This window comes from Chiloscyllium plagiosum, chromosome 2 (assembly GCF_004010195.1).
Source record: "Chiloscyllium plagiosum isolate BGI_BamShark_2017 chromosome 2, ASM401019v2, whole genome shotgun sequence".
In the NCBI taxonomy this organism is placed as follows: Eukaryota; Metazoa; Chordata; class Chondrichthyes; order Orectolobiformes; family Hemiscylliidae; genus Chiloscyllium; species Chiloscyllium plagiosum.
The window spans coordinates 30,091,851-30,102,375 of record NC_057711.1 but is presented as its reverse complement, the minus strand read 5'-3'; the positions used below and the strand labels follow the sequence as shown (position 1 = coordinate 30,102,375).

Here is a 10,525-nt window from a genome sequence, read left to right as displayed (position 1 = left end):
CTCCCCCACTCACCCATTGTACTCTATGCTACTTTCTCCCCACCTCCACCTTCCTCTAGCTTATCTCTCCACACTTCAGACTCACTGCCTTTATTCCTGATGAAGGGCTTTTGCCCAAAACATTGATTTCACTGCTCCTTGGATGCTGCCTGAACTGCTGTGCTCTTCCAGCACCACTGATCCAGAATCTTTCACTTCTCGAAATCCATCTATTTCTTTCTTCAGTTACTTCATCTCTACAGCCTTCTGTGGTTAAGATTTTCACAGGTTCATCACATTTCAAAAGATCTAGGGGTTTTGATAGACACCACATTGAAATTTTGACCTTCTAGCTCAGGTTGCTTCACAGTGACTGTGTAACCTTCTCCAGCCCTATACCTCCCTAAGACCACAGCATTTGATCCAATCAGATGAGTGAGCACTCTTTTCATTGCACTGCTGAATACATTGTGACAGTAACGTCCCCTCATCTATCTGACTGAGGCAAATCATCAGTGATTTTCAGTGTATTTCTGTGTATTGCATTCAGAAATAAAGGGTATTGCTGATTGTTAAAATATTGGCACATCACACCAGCTCTGCATTTCTCTGTCATGTAGACCAAAAACTACTTTTATTCTTAAAATAGTAATAGCTCTGGTATTGACTACTTACTGACAATGGCATGTTCTTAACATCCACAGTAAATCCAAGCCCATGTCATTTCTTTTTAAAGATGCATATAGCATTTAAAGTCCCTGAATAGCTCGCATCTTAGCAGACAATTTGCGTTTATACTAGTTGGCCTCTATTACAGCGTAAACAGAAAAAATACATTAGATTTTTGGTGTTGCTGCCTTAGAACACAATTATGAAGTAAAAAGCATTTCTTTGTACTGTACCTGAAGTAAAAATGCTTACTACTAAATGTATTAAATTGGAAAGTACATGCAAGGTACTTGACTTGATAATCACAAAAAGTTAACAAAGTTCCAAAAAAAACAATTTTTGTACATAATCACTCTCAGTTTTGTTGATATTACTTCAAAATAAGTATCACTTGGGGATATGAAACTCAAATCACCCACCGATAAAGATTTCAACATAACGTGTTAAAATGTATAACTTGTCTAGTTACTAGTTCTCTTTTCTAAAAGAATATAGTCCGCTTTGACTTGACAGAATAATTTCCTCAGTTTGTACACAGGATATGTCTCAGTCTCTATCACAATCTTAGATCATTATCAATAAATTTTACTTTGATTTGCCTGTTTCCTGTTGACTTACATTAAAAACAGAAGTTGTACTTTGGTGAAAATAGTTTACTTTGATTTGTTTGTTATGTTTTCAATGGCAAGATGAAAATGACCTTTCTGTTATTCTGGCAAAATCCTGAAATTCCTTGCTCAGTTTTTCGAATATAGGTTACAACAACTTTCACAAATTGTAACCCTGTATCAATTTATGTGAGGCGCTACATGGATTTCTCTGAATATCAATTTTATTTATATGCAGTGTCTTGTGACCTGTTTGCTTTACCTCTTAACGCCCACTGTTTCTTTCTGTTTACAGTCAGACATTGATAATGATCTCGTTGGAGATTCCTGTGACACAAATCAAGACAGGTACCTTACTCCAATGGTCAGATATTTCTGAAATGTACTGTCTCTCCTTGGTAAGAAAAGAGACATTCCCTGTGCTAATTGAAAGGATGCATACATTTATTTAAACAGCTCAGGAGAGGTTAATGAAACATTAAATGTTTTGTTGGAATTCTGTAACATGCATATAAAAGTTACTGATATAACTTGTTCAGTGCAACAAACATTGAACAACTTAAGAAAATGTTTATTATATTTAAACCAAACTTTGATATTTAAAGTTTAATGGCTGAATGTTTAAAGAAAAAGAAGTTAAGATCAGAATCCACTGGAGAATCAGTGTGGACATGGTCCATGGGTTATATGAAATGTCTGACTGCCTATCTTCCATTGGTCTTATCTCTCTTTGGCGATTTACTCCCTTTTTATAATCTGCTATGTCAAACACAGTACTCCTTTTCAGTGAGAATAATGAGTCTCCAGGCCTCTGGCCATAACAGTCTCTGAGCTACCGACTAGAATACTCTTTGAATTGGTCGACCATATTGTCAGCCATTTCCTGCTTTCTAACAAAGATAACATGTAATAGTTACTGGAGGTGTCGTATTTTTGATCACAATTGAAGCGAACCCCTATCAGCGCCTTGCTAAAATATGAACTCTGTAGACAAGCTTTCATATTTGAACATTGTGAGCTGTAGTATAGGTACCTCAATAAACTACATTAGCATTTTAATCTGTTTGGGTTTAAATAACCTAACAAGCATAGCTCTGATGAAGAGTTATCTTGAACCTGATGAAGGAGCAGCACTCTGAAAGCTAGTGCTTCCAAATAAACCTGTTGGACTATAACCTGGTGTTGTGTGATATTTAACTTTGTCCAACCCAGTCTAATACCAGCTCCTCCACATCATAGATTCGAAATGTTAGCTTGCTGTCTCTCCATGGATGCTGTCTGAACCCCTGTGATCTCCAGTATTTGTTGTTTTCAATACAGGTTCCAGCTTTTGCAGTAATTTGTTCCTAATAGCACAGCATACAGTTCAATGTAAGTAATTCCCTCACCCCTAAACAGTATTTAATAAGGAGTGAAAGGTCCCAAGTTGAAACATCGACCCTCCTGCTCCTGCTTTTCTGATACTGATTGACCTGCTGTGCTTTTTCCAGCTCCACGCTTTATCGATTTAATAAGGAGTGCCTACTACAAGCATAGCAAATACTTCATCAGAATGCTTGCAGGCAGTGCTGAATCAGATAAACTTGCAAAAGGTGTCTCATTCTTCCTGAAGAATTTTTATCACTACTTGAGTGTTCAAATCATCACCAGGGTGCAACCTGTAGCATTTACATGCTTTTGTGCTATTTTCTGATTATATGTTATATTTTATTATTTATTTCATTTAGAACAACATTGGAAATTAAAACCCAATATCCTGTCAGGATATCAAATGCTATGAAAGCATATCTATCTGGGAAAAGATTGCTAGATAAACCGTGCGAGTCCTGAATTTAATCAGGTTTTTCTTGATGTCCTGACATAACTACTGCAGAAGAGAAATATTTCTGTAGAGTTCTGCTGAGCTTCCAAAGTTGTGGAAGTAGTTTAGGAATTACTCATGTCTATTTCGGGATTGGACTCACTAAAACGCTGTCTAGTTGACATGTTTGTGAGCATCCTTTTTGTCAGGCTGTCTTTAGAAGTCAGGTACCCTGTTCACATTGAATGACAAAATCAAGACAAAGTCTTAAACAAAAACAGAAATTGCTGGTGAAACTCAGCAGGTCTGACAGAATCTGTACGGAGGAAACAAAGTTAACATTTCAAGTTCAGTGACTTGTCATCAGAATGGCTGATGTTACTTTAAGGGCATTTAAATGGTCATTGGATAAACTTGCAGATGAAAATGGAATAGTGTCGGATAGATGAGCTTCAGCTTAGTCCACAGGTTGGCACAACATGGGTGACACAATGGCACAGTGGTTAGCACTGCTGCCTCACAGCGCCTGAGACCCGGGTTCAATTCCCACCTCAGGCAACTCTCTGTGTGGAGTTTGCACATTCTCCCCGTGTCTGCGTGGATTTCCTCTGGGTGCTCCGGTTTCCTCCCACAATCCAAAAATATGCAGGTTAGGTGAATTGGCCATGCTAAATTGCCCGTAGTGTTAGTTGAAGGGGTAAATGTTGGAGAATGGGTCTGGGTGGGTTACGCTTCGGCGGGTCGGTGTGGACTTGTTGGGCCGAAGGGCCTGTTTCCATACTGTAAGTAATCTAATCTAATCATAAAGGGCTGAAGGGCCTGTACTGCACTGTTATGTTCTATGTTCTAGTATATTATTGGTCCAATTTTGACCTAATTCAATTAACATTTGAGGATACTGTACCTTACAAGAGTCTGTTTTGGAATGAGCTGCTGGGCAGGGTGTCTCCTCTACCAGGGCTGACTATTGGATATGTGGCTACAGGAAGATCATGTACATTGTACTAATACAAATTTGTGGGATGTACTTTTACTGTTCCCCACCATGAGGCAGAAAATTATTCCTATAAAAGACACTCAAATATCAATGGGGTTGATTCAGTATCAGCCCATGCAAATATTTTGTCTGGCTACCCAATGGGCAAAACACATTTGGCCAAAAGTATCTGGCAGCCATTTAAAACCACAGTGGCAGCAGCAATACCATGTGTCTTCCTTAAGAAAGCAGAAAGTATGTAATTTGTTGACAAATCTTATAACATTTCAACAGTTAGAAGTTCTAAAATAGAGTAATGTTGAATTTTCCCATATTGACACTTCCGTTAATATTTGATGCTGTTCTGTCTTGGTGGAACAAACCAAGTTCATCACAAGGTGTGCATGAGTGTATGATTCTGTGCTTGATGTTTTATACTTTATTTCCTGATGTGTAAATGATTAAAAAGTGTTCCTAAAGTCATAATGATTTATAAAATATTTATAACAGCAATTTCACTCACAACTCTAGCAAAACGATATAATGCAGTTATGCTTCAATACACTGCTTTACTTTGGCAGCGATGGAGATGGGCACCAAGACAGCAATGACAACTGCCCCACCGTCATTAACAGCTCCCAACTGGACACCGATAAGGATGGGCTTGGAGATGAGTGTGATGACGATGATGACAATGATGGAATTCCAGATGTATTTCCACCTGGTCCAGATAATTGCAGGCTGGTAGCTAATCCAGGGCAAGAGGATGATAACTGTGAGTCTGAGTGCTACTAGTGTTCAAATTCTAATGGGACTATACTCAAGTCAAGGGACTTCTAGATCAATGCATCAACTATCTCTCTAGCTACTTCTTCTAAGACCATGGGATCAGGATCTGTGCACTTGACAGCTCACGGGTCACGGGTTCTGTGATGATTGTGACTTTCCTGAGTTATTCTCTCCCTTCAATGTTCTTATTTATCGGATCTTGACCAGATGGTCCAATGGGCAGAGAAGTGGCAGATGGAGTTTAATTCAGATAAGGTGCTGCATTTTGGGAAAGCAAATCTTAGCAGGACATATACACTTAATGGTAAGGTCCTAGGGAGTGTTGCTGAACAAAGAGACCTTGGAGTGCAGGTTCATAGCTCCTTGAAAGTGGAGTCACAGGTAGATAGAATATTGAAGAAGGTGTTTGGTTTGCTTTCGTTTATTGGTCAGAGTATTGAGTACAGGAGCTGGGAGGTCATGTTGCGGCTGTACAGGACATTGGTTAGGTCACTGTTGGAATATTGCGTTCAATTTTGGTCTCATTCCTATTGGAAAGATGTTGTGAAACTTGAAAGGGTTCAGAAAAGATTTACAAGGATGTTGCTAGGGTTGGAGGATTTGAGCTATAGGGAGAGGCTGATCAGGCTGGGACTGTTTTCCATGGAGCATCGGAGGCTGAGGGGTGACCTTATAGAGGTTTACAAAATTATGAGGGGCATGGATAGGATAATTAGACAAAGTCTTTTCCCTGGGGTCAGGGAGTCTAGAACTAGAGAGCATAGGTTTAGGGTGAGAGGGGAATGATATAAAAGAGACCTAAGGGGCAACTTTTCACACAGAGGATGGTACGTGTAGGGAATGAGCTGCCAGAGGCAGTGGTGGAGGCTGGTACTATTGCAACATTTAAGAGACATTTGGATGGGTATATCAATAGGAAGGGTTTGGAGGGATATGGGCCAGGTGCTTGCAGGTGGGACTGGATTGGGTTTAAAGTGAGAGGGGTAAAGTTTAAAGGAAATGTGCAAGGCAAGCTTTTACACAGAGGTTGGTGCATGGGATAGGAGCAAATTACTGCAGATGCTGGAATTTATACTGAAAACAATAAATGCTGGAGCTCACAGCAGGTCAGACAGTATCCATGGAGAGAAAGCAAGCTAATGTTTTGAGTCTAGAAGACTCATCATCAGAGCTGAAGTGAACTGTGGAGGGAGCAGTATTTATGCTGTAGTTTGTAGTGGGAGAGGGAGCGGTGTGGGGGTGGTGGAGTGTGGAGTGCTGATGGAGAAAGGATGTTGATAGTTCAGATTAAGTGATCAGAATGTGGGAATGGCAAAACAATGGTCTGTCTAACTGCTAGACTGGAAAGAACACAGAGAGTCCCACTGGGGTTGGGGTGGGGGGCGGGGAAAAGGGGTGACACTCACAGTCAGGTGTACAAACCGTTGGTGCCCTATTATGAAGCCCAGCTGCACGTCACTGCAAACGCTACAAGCCAGAAACTGCCCTCTCACAGTGGTGCCCCATGACTATAGGAGAAAGTGAGGTCTGCAGATACTGGAGATCAGAGCTGAAAATGTGTTGCTGGAAAAGCGCAGCAGGTCAGGCAGCATCCAGGGAACAGGAGAATCGACATTTCGGGCCTGAAGAAGGGCTTATGCCCGAAACGTCGATTCTCCTGTTCCCTGGATGCTGCCTGACCTGCTGCGCTTTTCCAGCAACACATTTTCACCCCATGACTATAGCTCAGAGGAGAGCAAAGCTCCCTTTCTGCTTTACAAACAGGCACCTGGACATTCTGTGGATGTAGTGGCAGACAGGAAGCCAGCACTTCCTGCCATCCAGTTCCAGTTTGAGAGGGAATGGCACAATTAATGAAGCATAGAGGAGCCGATTTGTATGAGGAAAGTTGTTCTGAGGGTGCCGTAAATCTCTCAACAAATTACTTCAACTGAAAATGGTAAAACTTCCCCAACCTATTTTAGATAAACATAGGATGGAATTTTATGCAGCAGCAGGGTGGCAGATCTCACTGCCTTTGCCCAGGAGCAGGAGGAGGCCATTCAGCCCATCATGTCTGCATAAGCTCTCCAAGTGAGCATCATAACTCTCCACTCCTTCATTATGCTGTTTAAAGCCCTACCACTTTGACCAAGTTTTCATTGAAATTTTGTCTGACAATGCTACTGTAAAGTGCCTTAGAAAATCTTACTATATTAAAGCTGTGTTAAGCACAAGACTGAACTGTTCTCAATGCCTTTGTTAGCTCTATATCAAGATATTCTAATGTTCTGGCTGGCCTTCTTTCTTACACCTTCCATAACCTTCCAATTATTGTCACCTTGAAGATCTTGGTACTACTAGTAATCACTCAGAGATGGGCAAGGGACTCACTGCATTGAGCCTGATAAGCAAACCTTGTCAGGGTGGTCCCTCTACCAAAGCACTTGATTGAGGGACGCAGCATTGAGATGGGAAGGGACCTGCTGAGGACCTGTCCTTGCTGCTGGTCCCACACCCCCATGACCTTTACTCTGCAACATTTCCATCACTCGCTTGTGCTATGTGTATTACCATCAACATCCACTGCCTTCTGGTGGCACTGCTGAGCAATGAAGAGCTGCTGGCCTCCTGCCACCCCAACTCCAACATCCTTGAGCAGGCATAAACCTGCTGCTGTCCAGTTAATGATTTGGAGATGCTGGTGTTGGTCTGGGGTGGACAAAGTTAAAAATCACACAACACCAGGTTATAGTCCAGCAGGTTTATTTGGAAGAACAAGCTTTCAGAACTCTGCTCCTTCGTCAGGTAGCTGACTCTTGAAAGCGAGTGCTTCCAAATAAACCTGTTGGACTATTACCTGGTGTTGTGTGATTTTCAACTTTGTCCAATTAATGCAATGGACATTCCTGTAATGAGTTAACATGGGGCTTTCCAGTCAAAGGCGTGACTCATATCACCTCCAGTAAATTCCACCATTATCTGTGTACTTGTGTATCTTAAGACACCCACAGTCTTTTTCTGTTGTAACAAGTTCTGTGAAGCTTTAATTGCATCATAGTTTGATGTTTCAGAATTGTTACTGCCATCCTTCTCTGTACTCTCAATGGAGCCAAAAATCCATTGCTCATAATTTATTGTCCACAAACAATGCCCACGTGTCAGGGGTGGCCAGTGGAGTTAGGGGCAGAGTGTTTGGGTAAGGGGGTTCAAAGCTAGAAATGTCATCATTTCTGACCCAAAAGAGGAGCAACAGCCAGTGCATCCTCCAGGGGCCGGTTGGGATCTATACCTGGCTGTGACTTCATGCACAAAGATTTTGAAGGTAGTTCATGCAACCAGGTTGTGACCATTCACCTCACTTAGATCAGCTCTGACCATTGTATAATAGTGACAAGCTTTGAAACTCCCTGGTTGCAGCTAATGTGTGATTGTTTGAATGCAAGTTTGGAAATCCAGTGAATACCGAGTAAAACATGCCATTGGATGTAGAGAATGTGTAATGCAATACACTTTATTGTACTTTCTTTCTTTTATTCAGTTGATGGAGTGGGAGATATCTGTGAAGGTGATTTTGATCATGATCAAATCATTGACAGAATTGATGTTTGTCCTGAGAATGCAGAGGTGACTCTGACTGATTTTAGAGCATACCAAACAGTGGTTCTTGACCCTGAAGGGGACGCACAAATTGATCCAAACTGGGTTGTATTGAATCAGGTAATTTTTCATTAAAATGTACATAACTTCACAAACCTGCAGTACAGCAGTGTTTTATATCTTTCCATTTGATTAGCAGTTGTCTAACTCAGAAGACCTGCTCTCAACCTCTCAGTCACTGTTAAATTCTGTAATTCCTTCCCTGAACATTTCCTTCTCTCTACCCCAGATCACAAAAGTGTTATAATGCAGAAAGAGGCCATTCAGCCCATCATGTCTCCAAGTGAGCATCATGATTCTCCACTCCTTCATTATGCTGTTTAAAGTCCTACCTCTTTGACCACGTTTTCATTCAAATTTTGCCTCGCAATTCTCCCGTAAAGTGCCTTCGGAAATCTTACAATGTTAAAGCTATATTAAGCACAAGACAGAACTGTTTTCAATGCCTTTGTTACTTTCTACAGATGGCACGGTGGTTCAGTGATTCACACTGCTGCCTCACAGCACCAGGGACTTAGGTTCGATTCCAGTCTGGGGCGACTTTCTATGTGGAATTTGCATGTTCTTCCAATGTCTGCGTGGGTGTGCTCCGGTTTCCTCCCACAATCTAAAGATGTTCAGGTCAGGTGAACTGGCCATGCTAAATTACCCATTGTGCTTAGGGATTGTAGATTAGGTGCATTAGTCAGGGATAAATATAGGGTAGGGGAATGTGTCTGGGTGGGGTTACTCTTCAGAGGGTTGGTTTGGACTTGTTGGGCCGAAGGATCTGTTTCCACGTTGTAGGGATTTTATCTCCAGATATTATAATGTTCTACTGGCTGGCCTCCTTCTCTAAGCTTATTCCAAAAATCTGTTGCCCACATCCTAGTTTATCCCAAATCCTGTTCACCCCTCTTCATACTGATCAACATTGGTTCCTCATCTGGAACCACATTGGTTTTAACGTTTTTATCTTTGATGACAAATCCTTCCATTGGCCTTACCTTCCTCTATCTATGTAATCTCCTCTCATATAAAAGTGAAATAAAAATAAGTGCTACATAATTACAAATTGTTGTTGCCATCTTCCCTAATCAATTGACTCATTACAGGGTATGGAAATTGTGCAGACGATGAACAGCGATCCTGGTCTGGCAGTTGGTATGTGAAATCATTCAGTGCATTTCAGTGTAGAGGTGTCTGTATTTTAGCTTTAGAATATCTGTCGTGTATAATAGTCATAAAACTTGATAGAATACACCATATAAACAAAATTTGAGAGGAAATAAATAAGTCTTCAGTTTCATCTTGTTTTGGAAGCAGTAAATTAAATGGGTTAACGAATGTAAGTTTCTCAAAAAAAGAGGAAAAGTCTTGAGTTTTATGAAAAGTAGGAGGACTAAGTAAAACAGAAGGGCAGGTCAGCAAAAAGTTAAGTGAAGCTGGAGTTCAAAAGTGTTAAAGAACAAAAGACAAAGTGGGTGTTAATTTTTGTGGAGAAGACAAAGGCATAGATCCAGAGAAGGAGGCATGTAACCTCAGGAGGCTGATCTGCTGGGTCTCCTTCCTGTTCCTAGACAACAACTGCAGGATGAAAAATTGTGGCCAGTCCTAATCTAGCATTTTGATTATACTGTATAAAATTGCACACAGGTCAAGACTGGGTGAAAAAGCCACATTTTATGAGCCATTTGTACCAGCAAACCTGCCAGTGAGAGATTGACTTATATCCTAAAACATGGTCCCTCTCTGTCGGCTCCAAGTACTAACCTTTATTTATTGTGGGGAATTACCTGCTTTGAAAGGGATATTATAAATTAGTTCATAATAAGATAGTCACTAATGAATCCAATACGGAACTTATGAGAATCCTGGAATTTGCTACCATGTGAAATGGTGGGGGAATAGCACGGGTAGATTTAATGAGAAACTAGATAAACAAAAGGGAATAGAAGAATATGTTGATAGAATTTGGTGAAATAAGGTGATTTGTATGAATCATAGACATGGTGTGCATCTGACTTGTTCAGGTCCAGTAATTACAGTAAAACCTTATATAATTCTCTGTAGTTTACTCTCTGC

At 40.8% G+C, this 10,525-nt stretch overlaps 1 protein-coding gene across 1 annotated transcript in view; it reads left to right on the top strand.

Moving 5' to 3' along the window:
* Window positions 1-10,525, top strand: part of LOC122558293 (thrombospondin-4-like) — a 124,684-nt gene that overhangs the window by 103,848 nt on the left and 10,311 nt on the right. The window contains exons 15-18 of the mRNA XM_043706705.1: window positions 1,552-1,604; window positions 4,615-4,808; window positions 8,343-8,521; window positions 9,556-9,604. Of these exons, the coding sequence (XP_043562640.1) occupies window positions 1,552-1,604; window positions 4,615-4,808; window positions 8,343-8,521; window positions 9,556-9,604 (475 nt within the window). The remainder of the gene's footprint in view (window positions 1-1,551; window positions 1,605-4,614; window positions 4,809-8,342; window positions 8,522-9,555; window positions 9,605-10,525) is intronic.